Consider the following 22148-nt stretch of genomic DNA (forward strand, 5'->3'; position numbering starts at 1 on the left):
TTTTTTTCACAAACAAATCATTCACGACTTTGTTGTCGTTAGGGGTGGGCGGTATGACCAAAATTCTGTTTCACGGTATGACAAATTTTATTTCACGGTAATGATATATTTCACGATATAGTTATTTATATGTGTAGTTATTCTCAAAAAATCGACAAAAAGGGCTTTGTATAATAAATAAACCCAAATACTTTAGAAATGAAAAGTACTTCACTTTGTTTGAATTTTCTTTTTCTTTTATGTGGTAAATTATTTCTTTAGTAAACTATTTTTTATAGCTAAATATATATTAAACAAAACACTCTCATCAACTTTTAGATGAACTGCCCCCAACTGGTTGATAAATACAACTCATAGCAATTCAACTTTAAATAAAGTGTTTCTGAATAATTTTTCAATCTCATGTTATTGCTTTACTTCATCAGTCAGTTTATAATATCTGAATATTTTATATTGAACTATTCTATTCATAATAAATGAGCTTGTTTTGTTATGTTTGCGATATCTGGCAACCCTACACACCCTGCTCCCTCAGTGCGTGTGCACGCGCGCCTTTTGCATCAGTAAAATGCGATCGGTTAATTTGAGTGACAAGTTGTAATCACGCATTGAATCGAAGCAAGATTTTATCAGCTGTTTCAGTGGCCAATTGTTTGGAGTTAGAAATATATAACTTGCGTTGCATATTTAGTAATTTTGCCTCAGATACAGGATTATACATTTGCTTTAACAAGCAGGTTGTTCATTACCACGGCAACCGCTCGCGTACTGAATGCGAGTTTCGTGTTTAAAAAGTAACTATACATAAAGAGACAGAAAGATGCAGATAACTATACATTATTTAAGGTTCTTTCTATTCGTTACGATATTGACATATGAACTGTTGTTGTCAAGTAAGCTTTATGCTTTCCCCGTTACGATCGTGCACTCCTCTAAACTGTAGCATATGGGTGCTGCACTGCTCTAGTTCACTGCTGCGCCATTCTACTCGAAAATATCACGTTAACAACAACCCTTTAGAAAACATAATTCCTTTGTGGATCCTCTCGATCTGCTTTCTCCATGTTTCTTTGACAAATCTCAGTGGCTCATGCATGCGAGTTAACCACGCCCACTTATTTACATGTCGCGGTATCACGGAATAAAAAAATCTGTTACGGTTGACATTTTCTACCGTGCTAACGATATATACCGTCATACCGCCCAGCCCTAGTTGTCATTGTTTTTTACTTTTGTACTAAAAATTCACTACAACAACAGAGGTATTGCTAACCCATTGTTAGCAAATGTTTCCATGTGAAAGAAGTTTCTATATAAAGAAATGCAAAAAGAGACTCAGGGCGATTTGTAGCTCAAATTAGCCTGTGATGCTGAGTGGTAAAGACTCTCAGCATCATGTATTTTATAATGTCAGGTTTGCATCTTCTCTCTATATTCCAGAGCATTTGATGTTTTGTATTTATTATCTTTGAACTGATTATGAAATTGGCACGATACATTTACCTGACATAATAAATTGTTACATTTGATTTTATTCTGACTGACTCTGAAATTGTTTTCCCAAGTAGATTAAATGGATTTGTATGCTACCGCAAGTTTTGCGTCAGATTAGTGACGACTAATATTTGGCACTGATTCAAGTGTACTTGGTTTGCAAGACAAGAAGTGAATTTCCGTTTAGGACAGCAAAAATGCTGCTTGACCAACCTAAATCTGGGTGTGTCTTACCTTTTTTTAATGTAATGTTACTTTAGATCAGTGTACGTGGGAAATCACGGCATGGCCAATCCAAAGCTATTATAAGAGAAGTAAAGTTGGTTGACTTATCTGTAGTAGTGGCCATACCTCTGCCTGAAGTAAACGTTAAGTTAAATTCAAGTGTATGCAATTCCATGGGGGCTATACCAAAGTGTCTTTGATTGTGTAAACGTGAATGTGACCAATCTTAGGTATATAGCAATTACCTCTGTTTGGTGACCAAAACTGATGATCTTGTGAACGTGAGACCCGCATTAAACAGACAGCCTGGTCTCATTGTTAATACGTAGGTATTAATACGTAATTTTTAAAGATAGAAAACGTACTTATTTGTACGTTTTTATTATGCTGAAACGTATAATATGGACGTATCTGCAACGTTTAAACGTACCATTATTATGTTTTTTCAGCTAAAAAACTTAAACCATTTACGAATATTTCATATCATAAAGATATCTGTGTAATTTCCCTTTTACCATTTTATAGATTATAAATGTAAGGTGATCCCTTAACCCTACTCCCAAACCTAAACATACCCATTTTATAGACAATATTATTAAAAGGATAGGCTAAAACGTAATGGACCTATGTAGGGAAATGGCAGTTTTATTAACAATATAGCATTAAAATATAGTTTGAGCCACTAATCCTACCCCTAAACCTAACAATTTCTTAAAACTATAACGTTAGGCTAATGTTACAATTATAAAGAAAAACAACAGACAGACACGTATAATCACAATAATTTATTTTTGAGAAAATGTCAAAACCGGTACCAAAAGTCGTTCACATGATGATGTGTCGCAGTCCTCTCTGGCAGTATATAATAGTTTTGTATGAGGTAACGTTACAGAGCAGAATTTAAATTATTAATCCATGAAAATGTTAATCCGCTTTCGGTTCGCTGGTCGCTCTGTGAAGGCGCGCGCGCTTCTCCATTTCAAATGTAGCACACCAACTTAAACACGGCATGTCGCAATCTGTGACGAAATATGCGAGAGCCAATGAGCGTTTGATATCACTGCCGTAAAACATGTCGTAACGCTTCGGGCTCAATTTTTGAATTTGAATTCACTACGAGCGCGGGATTTGATGTTTACGGTCTCTGCTGAGAATGGAGATGAAGATCACTGGATTTGGATCTGTTTCTTGCAAACGTATGGATTCTAAAGATTTGGATTACATCAAGCTAATAAAATTGATGTCTTTTGTGAATTTATGTTGTGTTTTAGTGTATTATGGGTCTATAGGAGAAAACGCCTTTTGTGTCTCACGGTAAATAGCCTAAAGAAGGTATTTTTAAGGTTTTAAAGTGTATTCTTGTTTAACACCATGTAGGCTAAATCCTCCGAAACGAGTTTGCAGCAGAAGGCACGAACAGAGCGAAATGTTATTATTTATGAGTAACGTTATTATATGAGTAACGTTAATGTTAACGTTAAACTGTATAAATAAATGCGACTGAAAATTTAATTGATAAGACAATTGAATGCAATAGAGTCAAAACATTAATGCCACGATTTTAATATGCATAAGTTAAGGAATACGTACTAATTTGTACGTAGGTAAAGTTGTTTATACGTAAATAAATTACATTTTTGTGCTGTCAATACGTAAATATTATACGTTTTAGTGCTGTAAATACGTCAGTATTATACGTTTCTGTGTGTATAAAACGTAAATAAATGTACGTATGGTAGAACTACACTTTACATAAAAATACAAACGTATTCTCATGAGATCACATTGCAACAGAAGACGTGAGGACCTCTGAGTGACATAGTTTCCTAATCTGGAATGGGTAAAATATACTTGAAGAGTTAAAAAGAATAATCAAACATTCGCTCACTTTTAATAATGCTCAGATATCATTAAAACCTTTCATGGGAAAGAGGAGTCAGATGAAATGATGAGGTAATGCATATGATTTCATTTTTTTCATTTAATCTTGTTGTGTTGCATAAAAGGAAAGACAGTAAGTAACTTTCACCCGTCTTTGCGGAAACCCCCATTTGGACCAATAAACGGGCAAAAAGAAGCTTACAGACCATAAACTTTTAAACAGACTAAAATAAAGCATTACAATCATTTGTTTGCATCTTATGAAATAAAACAGTTGGAAACAAGTAGAAGATAATTCATAATTTTTACCTTTACAAAAACAATTTCTGCTGTACTTTTCAGTAAAATTGCTTGTATTTTCCTGTTAAATTTAATATATTCCTTTCCGCTGTATAGGCCTATCGTAAATTTACACCAAAAGGAACAGTATATGTGGTTTTTTCTTTTGTCTATTAACATTACTTTTTTTATTAAACAATGCACTGCATGTGCCCTTCTGTATGTATGTGTGTTAAAGACATATAATTAGAAAAAGAGATTGAAACAGGAAAAGGAGAGGTCACACAAAATGTTTTAAAACCATCCTCACAATGAGAGTACATTGATTCACCTTGAAGTGCGCTTGAAACAAGAGAACATTCCTGTTTCCCCCCTTTTCTCACACCATGGCCTAGTTTTTCATAAGGTCTTATGAGTCCTGACACTTCATTAGCAGCACTCAGCTCGAGTTTTGTCCACACGGTCAAGGTCAAGACATGTCTACTAAGTCATAGTCGAGCTGCCCTTACAGGAGCTTTTTTCGTCTCTTTTCCTGTACTCTTTCTTCAGGGTGTTTCAGTCTTTTGGCCAAAGACGCACTGAGTTATTGGACTGGAGGTAAAAGGTGCTCATAGCTGTTACTCGGCTCCACTTTTCTTCTAAATAACCCTCTCGTGATTACCTTTCTTCTAATCTTGTGAAATGTCTGGATCATTTGATTCACCTGCTTTTTAAAGCTGCTTTTTTTACAGCCGGTTATGTCATTAGTGCAGTAACTAGAGTCACTGAAAGAGTCCTAGAATGTAATTTGCATGCTTTGTGCCATGATAAAATTTCACAGAGGCAGAGAAAGAGCACTAATTATGTTAGTCTGGGTACATAGGCAGGTGTCAGTGACACATTCAGAGTGGTGAAGCCATCAAGTGCCAGAAATGGCCAGAAATGCGATTCAATATGCTATTTCATCTGGGCGTGAGGTATTTGAGAAAGCATTTAAAGTCTGAAAAAACTGTAAATATTCTTTAATGTGAAAAGGTGCGAGTGGGGACCTCGGCACTGAGGGAAATCTTGTTCACATCAATATCGATGAGATGAATACTGTCTACTGGAAGCACTCAGAACTCTACGGCTCAGTCAATGCATTCTAATATGAAACATTTCAAATCGCTTTATGCCAATGTGACCTGACTAACGGGATTGGTTAGCACACTGCAGAGGATAGAGGAGTGGAAGATAAAAGAGGAAAAAAAGTTGGACAGAATGAGAATAGAAAAAGTTATAGATGGGGTTATTAAAGGACAATCTTCTTATATGCTCATAAAACCAATTCACTCTGAAAGGGTCTGGCAAGTGTTCACCAAACCGTAATCTATCCAACATTCACAGCTGGATCCCACATGGAAGTGTCTTTAAATAACTGTGTTATTCGTTTTTGCTGTAAATATGGTGTAAACTGCAGCAACGTCTCTCTCTGACTTTCCCCGTGTTGTTCTGAAGTTTAATTGGAGTTGATGTGTGGCTCCAAGGCCTCGGCTTTCCTGCTTTTGCACTAATTCTGCTCAGAGAGAGCGAGAGAGAGAGCGAGAGAGAGAGCGAGAGAGAGAGCGAGAGAGAGAGAGAGAGAGAGAGAGAGAGAGAGAGAGAGAGAGAGAGAGAGAGAGAGAGAGAGAGAGAGAGAGAGAGAATGAGAGAGAATAGACTAAGGCAGCTGTAGGGTTTTATTCCATACAAGTGTCAGTACCAGTTGTGTGCTGGGAGCCAGGGGCTGACAGGGGCCTGACCATAAATTAGCCAGTAATCAAGCCTGAGCCACCTGGACATCAATGGTGTGTGTGCTTATGTGTGTTTGTGTGTGTCCAGAACCGGGCCCCCTCTGGGATGCAGGGTATTATGGCCTTGAGTGAGTGTTGAATGTTGCTGAATTATCTTTCAGACAATAAATCACATTCTGAGACATGCCAGCACTCACCATTCAGAGCACACAGCTTCTAAATATATTTTGCTCTCTTCCTCTTCTTCCTGTCCTTTTTTCTTCCTAAAATTGCTTCTTTTATCTCCATTTCTTTATTTATACTAGTACTAGTTGGTAACACTGCACTCAAATACACAAACAGGGTTTTCAACAAATATGTAATTTATCTAATGTAAATTGCTTTCTTTTTCTTGATTTAATTGGAGATCATCCAGATAGATAGATAGATAGATAGATAGATAGATAGATAGATATGATTACAAAAAGAAATAAATTAAAATGCCATTTCTAACCAGACTGTTCATGATTTTCCTGAACTCAATAAACTGAGACATCAAAAGAGACTCACTCTGATTCACTTAATGACCTGACTCAACTGAGCTGATTCATTTAAACAGTTATTTCACTGTATGTGCTGTTTGAATAGAGTGATTCATTAGGGACGTTCGTGATTCAGTCTCTAGCCAGTAGCCGCACAGCTGACTTACCGATGCATCACGAATACAGTGCGTCGGAACTGACATTTCTGTAACATCTACTCAAATGATTTTATGTCTAGGTTCCCACAAAGCTATTGTGTATTCAGTGACAAACTGCTGAACTGAAAACAAAGAATATTACTTTAAATAGACTCCTTCACATCAGAATTGCATCAATAAATCGTAACTGGACACCTGTCAAATGGAATTTAAGCATGAACGTTGTTAAGACGTTGACCCAATGATGGCAAGGATTTACACTGAAAGGGACCATTCACACAGAACGTTTTTGCATTGAAAATCGTGAGACGTGAGCAGTGGAATTGAAAAAAAAAAGTCTTAAGACTTAAATTTAGAATGTCTAGTCATGAGCGAGATGGTGCAAAAGATGCAAGATGCATGTGCAATGGTCAAAGACATCCATATAGTGCATGTTAAATGAAGTCCCGAGAAATGCAAAAATCTGTTCTGTGTGAACGACCCCTAAAATTGGCATTTACAAAAAAAAAGGCATTATTGCACTTAACATATTTTTTACTCAATTTTTAAGTTGAAACTGCTTGCTCACGAGACACAATGACCAAAGATGTCCATTTAGCACATTTATAACAATAAAAAAAAGCTCAAATAAAAATAAAGGTCCCACTTTATATTAAGTGGCTTTAAGTACTATGTACTTACATTGAAATTAATAATTTGATACAATGTACTTATTGTGTAACTACATGTTTTTACATTGTACTTACATTTTAAAAATTCCTGCATGTAATTACAGCTGTAATTAATTTATGTAATTACATTTGTAATTACACAGTTGACCCTTCCCTTACACCTTAAACCTACCCAATCCACCACACCTGTCCCTAACCTTACCCGTATCACACCTCAATAGCAGCAAAAGTGTTTTACAATACAACATGAACACAATAAGTACATTGTACTTATTTTTTGATGTAAGTACATAGTACTTAAAGCCACTTAATATAAAGTGGGACCAAAATAAACACACTGTTTCAACTTGACACGACCACGACTAAAAAGTGAGGCGCTTATGCACAAGCCCGCTAAAAAGCGAGATGCAGTGCGATGGTTGGAAATATCCATGATCTCATTTCCCATAACCAAACTCTTGCATATTGTCCATCAGTTTTCTTTTCATCCACTTCAAGAGGACTACACTTCTCTGAGCACAATAATCAATAGAGAAGAAGTCTCTGTAGGGTCCATATTTAGAAATATTTTTGTAAGGGTCCTTCTTACCACACAATTCCTGTTATCACTTTTTGATTGTGTGTTTCATATGTTCACCACTGAACAGCGAACCTTTATTCAGCAAGAATAGATTATTTGGCTGTCACTGCTTGTCTTTTGAACCCAACTTACATTCTGTACAGGTAGAATAAAAAAGAAAGGTGAAATGGAGTGAAAGAGAGACAACACAGCATAAGAAATAGTGAAAGCCTATATGGATTGTAAGTAAATCAGTGGGTGACACTGACAGTTCAGTCATCTCCCACCCTGACAGCATCCGTCTTACTGTCATATCACTTAATATGATTTTCAGCACCCCAATCTTACAACTTTTATAAGCAGGTCAGTGTCCCATAATTCCCTACATACAGTACAGTGATACAGTAGCAAAACCATTATCAATTGTGATTATGTACAGTATGCATACAGTATATGCAGGGGTCCAAAAGATCATTAGTGAAAATGCTTTAGTTTTGCCATTTTGTAATTGAATAATTTATCACAAATGAAAAAAAAAAAAAAATCTGTGCTGAGTCTGAATGGTTTCTTCTTTATTTTGCATCATAAATTACATTTACATTTAGTCATTTAGCAGACGCTTTTGTCCAAAGCGACTTACAAATTAGGACTAAATTAAGCGAGTCATCGTGAAGAGGCAAAAAACAACGCAAGAAGTGCTCAAAATACGAAATTCAGGCATTGTTCAGAGTAGCATAAGCCCGATAAGCGAGGATATAAAGGAAAAGGAAAGTTTTTAATTTTTTTTTATTTTATTTACTTTTTTAAAATTATTATTATGTTAAGTGCTGACAGAAGAGAAGGGTTTTCAGTTGTCTTTTGAATGTTGCCAGGGATTCTGCATTCCGGATGAGGGTGAGGAGAACATTCCACCAGCTTGGAACTGTGAATGAGAATGTTCTGGAAAGTGATTTTGGGGGTCTCTGTGATGGAACCACGGGATGTCGCTCGTTGACCGATCGTAGGCTTCTGGTAGGGATGTAGACTCGTAGGAGTGAGTGAAAGTAGGAGGGAGCTGAGCCTGTGATAGATCTGTAAGCAAGCGTCAATGCCTTGAACTTGATGCGAGCAGCGAACAGAGGAGTGACGTGGGCCCTTTTGGGCTCGTTGAAGACAAGACGAGCTGCAGCATTCTGAATCATTATTCAACACAGGCTCAATGAAAAAAACTTACGTGTGGCAAAATTTTTTCAAAACGCAAAATGCGTAGCCTGCCAATGTGTACATATCACTTCAGTTTCCAACAGAAATGAACACTAGAGGCAGTAAAACAGCACACACTTTTATTAGTTTTCACTAACAATTATGAGTACAGGGGCAGATCATGGATTAATAAAGACTTATTTTCACGTGGCTCTTTGCACAATTATGTTATGACCTCAAAACACTTTTTACCATAGTGCATGATTTGTAAATGAATAAATTTTGGATTTTTCATCACCAGCTCCATATGTTCGGTTATACTACCTAGCTTGCTCGGTAGCTCAGCTGGTACAGAATTGTACTTGATGCGGAGAGCTCAGGTTCGAATTCCATGAAAGACAAGTCACGATAAAAGAGCACAAAAACAAGTTAATATTGGCATGGTTACAATTGTGTTTTTAAGTCACATTTGCTTTTGTCAACACTATCGGGTAGGTTTAGTAAAGGTGTGCATTATTTTAAAACGGGATAAAGCATTTAGGACATTTCAATTCAGAACTGTGGTGATATGTACAAACTCCAATAATAAAATGTTGGCATATTCACGTTCATCTGTTCCGAAAAAAAAACTAAACCTGCTTTTAGTGCCACTCACAGGACATTTCACTTTGAAACTGTTGCGAAACGTGCGTGAAAGCAACATATTTAGCATTTTGCAAAAATGTTGCCACAGGTATGTTTTTCCATTACAATGTTGTATTTCAGATTCTACAATTATTTTAGGTTAATATTGTAATAATTTTATTTGCTATATAATTATGTCACATAATCATTATCACATATAATAATCAAAAAATCAAACTTTAAACTTTGTCTTCAGGTTTATATGGGAGGAAAATATCAAATCTCACTGTACTGTATGTGAACACAAAGTACCTGCTAAATCATTGCTTGTGCTCAATTGTATGCATTTAGAAACATCTCTACAGATATCAATTATGGCTTTGTCGGTGGTTTTTATGTACTTAATGAATCAATTATCAATTTACGTGTTAAGCTGACAAAACTTAACAATGTTCAGCAGCTCTTTGAATTGAGTCCTCCTCTGTTGTGTGCCTGAGTGCCAATTACCTCCTCCATTAGTATAGATGTTTTTGTCCTTGATCTGCCTGATATATTTAGGCTTGGAGAGGACCACTGATCTCTTAGGACATTAGAGAAAGAAAAGCACAAAAGAAGAAACGAGAGACTCTTCAGTCATTATTCTAGCCTGATGAGAGCTGCCAGGCCATTACAAGCATATTCATGGATGCCTCGCCAGTAATGAGGACCCACATTCAGAGGACAAGAGGGTCATTAGAAAGGCTTCAAGGAAGCACACACTCTCTTGAACATGCAGCTTGATCCAGACACACACAGACAGAAATATCTCAACAATTGGGCTTTTTCAGAGCTCTGTGTTTGTAGAAAATAGACAATTGTAATTGTATTCATTCATCTGGCACGTTTTTGTGTTCTATGTATGGGAATCGAGCCTGGAAATTGTGACCTTAGTCTTGCTAGCACCATGTCAGCTACCAGCTGAACTACAGCAACAGAGTTAAACAGAAATGTTAGGGGTAATTTAAAATCTGCCAGTTAGTTACTTGTATATTTTAAAATTCAATGGGGTCCAAAACAACACTGAACTCTATTGACTTTTTTTTTTATATCTTACAAAAGAAAAAGTCAATCAGGTTGGATGCTAATGAAGCCTTTTAATGCTAATGAAGCACTTTTGAATACTTCAAATGAAACTGCAGGAAATATTCTTCACAAAATAATATCAATGCTTTAACATGCACTGTTACACAATTGGGACAATTTGCTTTATACGTTAATGATTGTGTATACACACACGTACGCATAGGGCGTGCTTATTCAGGTGCGAGATGCAAGTTTAGTTGCACCTGTTCCCCAGGTGGCCCTTGGCACTCAAACTCAGGTGTGCATGAACTGAGATGGCCACCGGGCGGGCATGCTCTAATAACTCACAGCCTCTTTGACAGACATGAATGCCTCTCATCCATCTTTAAATGTCTCCTCACGTCAGCCCTGAGAGAAACACCTGGAAGAGTCTTCTTCTGATTTTACTATATTACGTTATGTTCCTTTTTGATTAATAATTACTCAATCTACCTTTTGAAGCATTTTAAATAGATGATATGACTGAATGTCAATATTTCCTTGAGCTACATAAATACATTTCCTTTCCTGTAAACCCCAAATGGAAAGCCCCAAAAAATGCCTATTTAGCCTTTTCCTAAACTAACTTATTTATTGGTTTCATAATAGATGTATCTGCTGTCAATTTAACATTGAGACACTGGTTGTTTTTCTGGAAATAAATTTTACATTGGACATCTAGTGGCGACCCAACATAGCACCAACATGTTCAAAAACCAAACAATGAAATGCATTAATATCACCATGAACTGCATTGGCTCAACAATATCTCTCCAATTTCAGGTTTCACACTCTCAGCAGTCAATAATTCACTGCACAAAACACTTGTAGTTGGCACAAATCATGTTTACCCTTGTCCATGATTTTCAAGAATGAGAGCATGCCATGCTGGCATCTGTCTGATTTGGCTCAATTCTATTAAGAGACATGAATTTACGACAACATAGTATACAGTTTGAGTTATAAACAATCTTTAATGTCAACAACAAAGGATATGGGAAAAAGTTTAAAAAGCATATTTTGCTATCCTATGCAATTATAACAATTACATGGTTACTTGCATTTTTTTCTATTTCTATTTAGCATTCTTGGTCCCTGTTTAACTGGAAACTAGTCAGAAACTAAATTGAATTCAGAGCAATTGGGACATTTTTCCTCAGTCATCTCAATGGCAAAAAGTGTCCCAATTTACCTGAATTCAATTCTGACTTCATATCTAAAAATGACTTTTGTTTCCTCATTTCAATTTAATTGTTTACAATTGCAACTTTAAATCTCACAATGTGTTTTTGAATGTTCCAAATTGCAATTATATTTATTTATTTATATTTTATTTTTTCTTACAATTATAATTACTTTTCCCCCCAACATGCTCATTGGGGGAAAAAAGAAAAGCAATGTGCCTCTACCTACATTTTTGCAAAACTCCAAAAACGTACCTACACAGCTGTCACTGGGGTGGTACAATTTGTATCTAAAGGGTGTATTTTGGTACCTTAAAGGTACATATTAGTACCGAAAGTGTACATATAGTACCTAAAAGGAACAAAAGTGTACCTTTTGAAAAGGGTACCCCAGTGACAGCTTTTGTACCTTATTTTGTTTTTCTGAGAGTGTATTGTTGATACAGCAAAATGCATTTTTATCTCACATTTGTTTTTTCTTACACTATCTGTAAGGTTTAGGTTATAGTTTAGTGTTGTTGGTATGCTATGCTATTAAAATTCAGTTAAACATTTAGTGTCACAACTGGACATTTCATTTCCGAACTGCCACGATAGATAACCAATGTAATTACAACAACCAATGTAATAAAACATTGCCAGATTCATTCATCTGTTTCATATAAAACTGAACACACTTTTAGCTTCACTCACTGGACATTTCACTTCGAATGTTTCGTGAAATTGATCTGAAATGTAAAATAATTTTACAGAAATGTCATCATAGACACGTTTCTTCAATAATCCAATAATCAATTTATTTACTCGGGCTTCCATAAGACCAAAATCAGACTCCTAGTTTAGATCTATACTAACAATCATTAACAAAAAACAATAGAAAATCAGAAGTTCGCCTGTAAGTGAGATTTGCTTTGACATCTGACAACCATAAATTAATCCAATCGTTTCATGTAACATGTGGGGGCAGTGCCTTAGTCTGCGAGCAGCATGCTGATGATTCTCTCAGTGTCTGTTGCTGCCTAATGAAACGAGATGAAAATCAGTTTGTTTTTGGCTCGAGATAACAGGCCGTGTCATTCACATGCAAACCTCCTCTGAAACGTCAAGTCTCTTTGATCCTAGACATGAAACAAAAACTACAACAGGGAGACGTTCACTTGTACCAGGAGATGAGCTAATTTGGTAACTCTTTTCATGTCTACTCGAGTGCGTGCGAGCTCGTAGACGAAAGCTTGAAAATATTAAGAAAGTCACTTTTAAATGATCAAATAACCATGTGAGACAAATTATCAGACAAAGCAATGGGCAATCATAGTCAAGTCCTCTTCCTAACTACACATGCACCTTGTCAGCAGTGCTGATACAGTGCTGAATAATGACCTGTTTTGAGGCAGGTTTAAGCACAAGTAGCGTAGCAACCTTGTTAGGATAAATGTGTCGGTTGATTTGCTTCTGCCGCTGTCGCAGTGGAAAATCCACAGGTGGCCGACTTGGATTACTCAGATTTACCCCTAACCAATAAACCACACATGGCATACTTCTTTTTTAACAACATATGCACAGGTATCTTTGAATTACAGAACCACTGATCCAACAAAACCCAACCACCGTTAGACTTTGGTTTATTGGGGCAGTGCGAACTAGCCAACAGTTTGATATTACACTTTTTAGGGGCAAAATATGTACTTCCTGTCCACATCCAACTGGGTCACTGCGCTAACTCACCCATTTGATCATGTTTCATATCTGACCTTATCTGGCACATTTTTTTTTCTTCCAGTCTGGGCATTTTATCTCCGGAGACTGGAGATCAGAACTACTGCCAAACATGCTTGACCTTGGCAAAGCAGTGGGCAGCGGACAAGCATGCCTGCCTTTCACGGCTTCCTTTGGCTTCGCTCCATGCCTGACACTGTCCTAGATTGGCATGGCAGTGCCCTGCTTGGCACAGATAACACACTACTGGGTGGAAGTTCACCATGCCATGCCACAGATCCTGTGCCAACAGAGCTCTAATCAAGCTTGGATTATTGTGTGTCAAAGCATGTACACAGGCAATTAAGCACTTATGATAGGAAACAAGGACCAAAACATACTGAACAACAGTAATTTAAAAATAAAACATGAAGAACCCAGGACATCAAAATTTGAGCTTTTTGACTTAGTCCGTGTCCTTCTAGTGTACTCCTAAAAGCAGACAAAACTATAATTTAGCAGATTATTAGTTTAACCTGTTAAGCTGCAACGCCACTTTTGAAAAATCCCCAGAAATGACATACCCAAACTTAAACAGATACAGTTCATGAACCCTTTGTACTAAAAGCACAAGTATGATCTCGTTTGAAAGCTGACACCTGGCAGTTTATTGTAAATGTAGAATTAATTATTGTCGTAATGACAAAAATTGTTATAAATAGCTTCAAAGTTTTGTAAAGTTATTAGAAATTATTTTTTATGAAACATCCTCATGAAAATAAAATTGAAGTTGGCACTGGAGCAATCTAGAAATGCACTACAGCTAAAGCCACATGTCTAAACATTTTATGTTTAAAATCTGAAGATAATAAGCCCAAAACTCTGTATTTAGTTAAATGTTTTTCAAGACCATGTCATGTGAGGGCTAGCTAGCATGTTAGCTTAGCACACCATCAATACACGACAATATATGAGATTAAAACCATGTTTATGCTCAAAACGTACTTTATAACTCAAGCCGAATGTTTTAAATAATCTTCTGTGATCTAATTTAGCTTCAGATAAAAAAAATCAGACAGAAAATATATTATTTGATAGTATTATGCACAATGATGAAGTCTATATAGATTAGCATTACATTATAAATATAATCTTTTATTATGAAAATACCTGGCATGGCTTGAAGAACACAGGCAAATCAGATATCATTGCAATCATGTTTATTGTCTTCAAAACATCTGTATCTGCATTTTACAGCGCGAACTCTGTAGCTTTGTGTGTGTTCGAGGCTTCCTGGAATGTCACATGATCATGGCTCTTCTTCATGTTTCATATATGGACTATATTACTGTGCATATAGCGCCCTCAGGCTATTGGTATGAATTGAAAACACTGTGAATTAGAATACCAAACGCTCATAAAGATTACATTGACGCATTTGGGTATAAATTCAATAAATATTATTCCTGTCTATAGAAATATGATGTAAATCTAAAAGAATCTATCAATATTTCTCCAAATCTGCACATTTTTGAGCTAAAGCCCTGAGGGACGTTGTTTTGTGTATCGCTGTCATGACGACAGCACGGGAGTTTTTTATGAATGGGAGCGGCTGACGCGCATAATTCATATTAAAGGTATCGACTCATTTTTTCATTTCATAACTCCTGACACAAATTAAGACATAACTGTCACTATGAGTTTCTCAGAATACAATAGTGGTCAAATACTGAAACTTGAGTCTTATATCTTTTTAATGATGTATAGTTTGTCAAGGTATAACATTAAATCTGATAGTAATTTTGAATTAAATAAATAAAAAACGCTTCAGTGCGCCGACGCACTGGTGAAGCTTAACAGGTTAACTTTTTTTAATTTCATTACCATATTTTCTCCGGAAAAGTGGACCAAAAACATTGACTGTCCATCTTGCACTGTACATTTTTGTCCTAATTTCCTGTTTGAAAATGAGGGGGAAGAAAACATAAGGAAAAGAAAGAAAACCAGCACATCTGTTTTCACACTGCACCTTGAGAATGTTGTTTACTATAATATACAACTTAACAATCAGCTATATTATCAATTCTCAACTGTAATTTAGAAACAACAACAGCAGAAAAACAGCAGAAGTCTTACAGTTCAGAGTACAAAAAAAAAAAAAAAAAAAACATTTCTGATAGGTGCGGTCAACGAGAACGGACTGGTGAGGTATAGGCAAACCACATCTTAGCCATGTTCTAAATGCCACACTAATTTAGACCCCCCCAAAACTCTGACTGGACACCATTTTAGCACATGCTTTGGGGAAAAATAAATGTATGAAGATGTTTTTATCGGCTTGCTTCTTTTTATTTTGACATTGTGTGATATTTCATTATTTCAAGATGAGAACTCTTTAACTAGTATTTACTTAAATTGTCGACCTTGCTACTATGATACAAACAACTGACAAATTAAAAGCGGATATTTGTATAAAAAGCAGCATTTTCTAAAAATCACGGTAGCAAAGTTGTTTCTCTAGTTTGGGCACAATGCATGAAATGTGAAATTAAAATAAAAGAGTCAACCTTGAAAATTATATCCTAGCATATAATGAAAACATTAATTTAGCTTGAGACAAGACAATGCAATTGAGTGACATTACAGCACATTATTGTTCTGTTGAAATATTACAGCTCTCACAAAAAAAGGACTTAAAAAAATCTCTATATCAAACTGGAAAGGGCACGTGTTTCACAGAATGACCTAAAGATGGATTAACAAGAAAAGCATTTAGACATGGGGAATGATTGGAAACAAGCTAGTCTGCCTTCAAGATTAAATTTCTATGGTTTAATTCAAGCTTGAAGTAAAGCCAAACTTGCATATGATGTGAAGGGGTTTCAGCTCGTTTCATATGACAGATTGCATTTGTACATTTCCCAGTAAGGTAGAAGGTGTGTGCGTTATCAGACAATAAGTAGGTTGCATAAGTGAGCTCTTCTGATATAGAATAAAAGCAGCAGTATGAATCTCTTGTGCATCACCCACGCATGACCTGTTGCCGGCATGACCGCACCGAAACACCACTTAAAACAAACGCTGCTGTGCTTGCTATATCACAAGTGTACATTTGTAAAAGATTAAACTTAACAATGCTCTGTGTGGTGATGTAGACGACTCAATGGCCCTTCTCCATCTGTGATCTGAGTGAAATATTACTTCTGATATTCAGAAATTACTGCACACACAGAAAAAAAGAAAAAAAAAAAACACACACTCCCGTTGAGGAATCATTTTGTTCCAAGATCCAGCTTGTCTCCTTTGAAACACTCTTGTTTTAAGTTTAATTTTTAGGTTTCATTAGCTTTTGATTTTTAAAGACTAGCCTTGTTAGGCATTGCTCTCCAGTAGATTGAACCAATGCTCAGCACTTCGTAGTAGCGTACTAGGTTTAATTTCGAAGTAAAGAAAGACATCCTGCTTAAAAAGCTTAAATTAGTCTAGGGTGATTTGTTTTTCTAGTTGGTCTTGCAGCCTGGCCAAGCGGAAAAGTACGCCGAAACCCTCAAAAACCAACCAGGGGTGCGTTTCCCGAACAACGATGTAACTCGCTGCTTAACTACCATAGTACGATGCATCGTTGAAGAAATCAACTAGCTAGTCACGACTGTTTCCCGAAACCGTATTGTCGCAAAGTGGTAGTTCAACCACGTTGGTTCATGACGTCACGCACATGGTGGAGTAATAACTTATTTTAATGAATCTGTTTGAGATCGAAGTAACACTAGATGTTTTGCTATAAATTACAGACATGGCATCTGAGGACTATTTCTCATTTTTCTCAGTTATTTCGCTTTATTTCAAGATTCAATCATTGGCTCGTTCTTACTTAGTAGAGCACGTTCGCACATGCGCACTCTTCAAAAACGGTGCTTTAAATCTCTTGACAAACTCAAAGACGTAAATTACATTTGTATGTATTCTAAATAAAAGACACAGGTTGTACTGAATGTCTTCTTGCTTATTTTGCTCAAGATAAGGATGTATTAAGTCCACATGTCATGCAATCTAGAAACTATGCTTCTAACCACAGGTCGAGAGCTGTCGTTCCAACTACACAACTTTGCAATGCTGTTTGCGAATGTGCGTTGGAACGATGGTTTCGGGAAACACCGACTCGTTGAACTATGGAGATAACGACAGAACTTGTGAACATACAGTGAGGAAAATAAGTATTTGAACACCCTGCTATTTTGCAAGTTCTCCCACTTGGAAATCATGGAGGGGTCTGAAATTGTCATCGTAGGTGCATGTCCACTGTGAGAGACATAATCTAAAAAAAAAAAATCCAGAAATCACAATATATGATTTTTTAACTATTTATTTGTATGATACAGCTGCAAATAAGTATTTGAACACCTGTCTATCAGATAGAATTCTGACCCTCATAGACCTGTTAGTCTGCCTTTAAAATGTCCACCTCCACTCCATTTATTATCCTAAATTAGATGCACCTGTTTGAGGTCGTTAGCTGCATAAAGACACCTGCCCACCCCATACAATCAGTAAGAATCCAACTACTAACATGGCCAAGACAAGAGCTGTCCAAAGACACTAGAGACAAAATTGTACACCTCCACAAGGCTGGAAAGGGCTACGGGGAAATTGCCAAGCAGCTTGGTGAAAAAAGGTCCACTTTTGGAGCAGTCATTAGAAAATGGAAGAAGCTAAACATGACTGTCAATCTCCCTCGGACTGGGGCTCCATGCAAGATCTCACCTCGTGGGGTCTCAATGATCCTAAGAAAGGTGAGAAATCTGCCCAGAACTACACGAGAGGAGCTGGGACCACCGTTTCCAAGGTTACTGTTGGTAATACACTAAGACGTCATGGTTTGAAATCATGCATGGCACGGAAGGTTCCCCTGCTTAAACCAGCACATGTCAAGGCCTGTCTTAAGTTTGCCAATGACCATTTGGATGATCCAGAGGAGTCATGGGAGAAAGTCATGTGGTCAGATGAGACCAAAATAGAACTTTTTGGTCATAATTCCACTAAATGTGTTTGGAGGAAGAAGAATGATGAGTACCATCCCAAGAACACCATCCCTACTGTGAAGCATGGGGGTGGTAGCATCATGCTTTGGGGGTGTTTTTCTGCACATGGGACAGGGCGACTGCACTGTATTCAGGAGAGGATGACCGGGGCCATGTATTGCGAGATTTTGGGGAACAACCTCCTTCCCTCAGTTAGAGCATTGAAGATGGGTCGAGGCTGGGTCTTCCAACATGACAATGACCCGAAGCACAGCCAGGATAACCAAGGAGTGGCTCTGTAAGAAGCATATCAAGGTTCTGGCGTGGCCTAGCCAGTCTCCAGACCTAAACCCAATAGAGAATCTTTGGAGGGAGCTCAAACTCAGTGTTTCTCAGCGACAGCCCAGAAACCTGACTGATCTAGAGAAGATCTGTGTGGAGGAGTGGGCCAAAATCCCTCCTGCAGTGTGTGCAAACCTGGTGAAAAACTACAGGAAACGTTTGACCTCTGTAATTGCAAACAAAGGCTACTGTACCAAATATTAACATTGATTTTCTCAGGTGTTCAAATACTTATTTGCAGCTGTATCATACAAATAAATAGTTAAAAAATCATACATTGTGATTTCTGGATTTTTTTTTTTTTTAGATTATGTCTCTCACAGTCGACATGCACCTACGATGACAATTTCAGATCCCTCCATGATTTCTAAGTGGGAGAAAATAGCAGGGTGTTCAAATACTTATTTTCCTCACTGTAGATGGCTAACGATGCTTTCGGGAAACGCACCCCAGCATAATCATCTTGGCTAAGCTAGCAGTCCAGTTAACCAACTAAGGCTGGTTTAAGCTGTTCATTATAAGGTATACATATGTTTAAATAGCATGAAAAATATTAAATATATGTTTAGATGTTAGAAACGCTGTTAAAATAACTTTGGCAATGCGATCAATATTCTCAAATCTAGAGATGCCGTAACAATACACATTTTAAAGATCAACATGCCATATATAGCTACATAATCCACACTTACAGAGAGGTGTATCCAACAAATGCCAAAAGCCAGTATCCAAACTGGAAAATGTCATTTTGTTTGCTCATTGTTTGCTCAATAGTCCCTGTTAGCTACTAGAACAACATAAAATGGATGTTTTTTTATATGATTATTTTGATATAGGATGTATGTACATTAAAAATGGGAATCAGGGTGAGGTGATATATTCTATCAATTTCGTAGTCACAACATGAAATATTGTACATTTTTACTTAATGTGTAGTTATTCAGAACTGTGGCATATTGAGATATTTTGCATTCACAAAAAAACGATCTGAATGAAAAAAATGCATGCAAAAAAATCTAAAGACATTGATTTTTTTTGTCATGGGATTATTGATAAAATATTGTACAATGTCAATTGTGATAAGTGCTTCAGATATTTGTATATAAATGTGCTAAATTATAATGCAATGCTTTCCAGCAAACTTGCTCTCAAAGAGTCTGAGTGATGTACGTATGAGATTATCACAAGTGATATTGAGCAATGCCCTCATCACCACTGCAGCAGACCACAGAGGAATCAAAAAAATGGCAGACATATTTTGTTGGGTTTTTGAGTCGTTGGTCCACTTGAAGCTCAGTGGCAATTAAGGAGATGGCTCTTAAACAGATTGCTGTAAGGGGTTTTCAAATAGCTGTATGGTTAGCCTTTCCAGCAGGCTGCACTTTATAATTCTGTGCACTGAGCCTTTCTCTTCAGTGGCAGGCCACTATATCATCACACCTTTCTATACACCATGAGTGTATGTTCACTTTTCCGATTGACTGGCTCCTGAGACCAAATGAATAGAATGAAAGCATTTTCATTTTCATTTCAGAGTTGTTGTGTTTATATATATATATATATATATATATATATATATATATATATATATATATATATATATATATATTCATTCCTTTCCACTGCTTCATTTGGTGGTGGAGAGTTAGCAGGCAAGAAATGAAGAGGTAGTGTGCGAGTGGGAAACAGAGGCAATGAAAGTGAATGAGGTGTAAAGACATAACCGTTCAGACGGCGACCCTAGGCCATTACGTAAGAATTACCTCTAACAGGGGAGTGAATGAGGGAGCGAGAGAAAGAGAAACACTGACAGAAACAGAAATAGGGAAGAAAACGATGTGCCATAGGTGGAGCCCGGAGTGCTGAATGAGCGCAGAGAGCATGTGTATAGTGTATAATTTAATGAACCATTTTTTTTTTCTTTTTATCTAGATTCAGAACAAGCAACAACAAAAAGTTGAAGTCAGCATGAAATGCATGGTATAGATATCATTGTGAACAATTCATCTATGCATATGTTTCATTAAAAAAGAGGCCATTTAATGTTTAATCAAAATGCCATAACTGGACCTGTCAGCCTAATGGCCATTTAGCTTGGGAAGCCTGTTTGAAACATTAATCTTTTTCAAAATTATGTTTAGTGATACTAGTGGCTCAATCAATCAATCAAATCTATCAATGCATAAAAAAATGCATGCATACATACATACATACACTTCAGCTTGAAAGGGACAGTTCACAGATAAGTAAATATTTTTATAATCATTTCCTCACCCTCATGTTGTGTATGAAACCTATTTTGAAGAATGTAAGAATGTATCAACTGTCCCTTTAAAGGACAAGTTCGGTATTTTACACTTAAAGCCCTGTTTACAGATCGTTTCTGATGAAATAGAACGGTTAAGATTAAAATTTGGACACATGCTGCTGTCCCGAGAATTTTAGGTTTATTTCGGCAAAGGTGCATTATCGCCACCAACTGGGCTGGAGTGTCTATTATTCAAGCTCTCTTGAATAATAATCTAGAAGAATCTACGGGTGTGAGACGTTTGGAAAAATAGATCCACAGTTTTACAACGAATGGTAAAACACCTGTTGGAAAGCATCTTTTGCAGTGATTTTTGTGTGAGCATATCAGTGAACACCCCTGACCACTTGGTGAGTTTCACGTCTTTGCAAACGAAAGTTTAATGCGTTTTAGGAAGGAGTGTTCCAGTGCACCTATACACCCATTCTAGAGGTTTTGGGGAAAGCGAAAGAAACCTAAAATTCTCGGGACAGCAGCATGTGTCCAAATTTTAATCTTAACCATTCTATTTCATCAGAAACGATCTGTAAACAGGGCTTTAAGTGTAAAATACCGAACTTACCCTTTAAGATGACTAGAAAACATCACAATATGCAAGGTAGCCTCAGTGAAAAAATAAATCAATGTCAACAAGGTTCTTACAAAGTGCACAGTAATTCTCACATTCATGCTAGGTGACTTTTATAGACATCTCCAGAGTATCTGAACCGCTCTTTTTTATTTTCTAGAGGGGAGACGTGAAGAGAAGTGCCGAGAGAACGTGGCATCAAGAGATGACGTTGGTATCAGACCAGAAGGCTTCAGAGAGCCTCTCTCTCCTCCTGTGCTGTGCTCTGTCCCTCTCGGGCACCAGTTCGACAAACAGCCGAGTTCTGACAGCTGTCATTCAGTATAATGACATATCTGTGAACCTTTGTGTTGGCAAAATAACCCACATACACATAGGCAGAAAGAATAGCAAAAAAAAACTGGTGTGTTGGGTGTGTTGGGTGGTTTTTAATACCATTGTTGTATAATAACTCACTTGTCTCAGAGTTTCAGCAAAGATGGTGCAGACCTTTCATCAAGATTGACAACTCGAGAAAAAAATGGGAGGAAAAAAGGCTTGCCGTTTTCCTCACAAGGGCCGATTCCTCTCCAAATCGATTTTCTTAG

At 36.9% G+C, this 22148-nt stretch overlaps 1 protein-coding gene across 1 annotated transcript in view; it reads left to right on the forward strand.

Moving 5' to 3' along the window:
* The window catches only part of LOC307171257 (uncharacterized protein), a 70164-nt gene extending 48217 nt beyond the window's left edge, over positions 1–21947 (forward strand). Inside the window, exon 3 of the mRNA XM_079892765.1 lies at positions 21722–21947. Within this exon, the coding sequence (XP_079748891.1) occupies positions 21722–21888 (167 nt within the window). The 3' untranslated portion in view covers positions 21889–21947. The remainder of the gene's footprint in view (positions 1–21721) is intronic.
* The last annotated feature ends 201 nt before the right edge of the window (positions 21948–22148 follow it).

The sequence above is a fragment of the Squalius cephalus genome, assembly GCF_949319135.1.
Source record: "Squalius cephalus genome assembly, chromosome: 14".
In the NCBI taxonomy this organism is placed as follows: Eukaryota; Metazoa; Chordata; class Actinopteri; order Cypriniformes; family Leuciscidae; genus Squalius; species Squalius cephalus.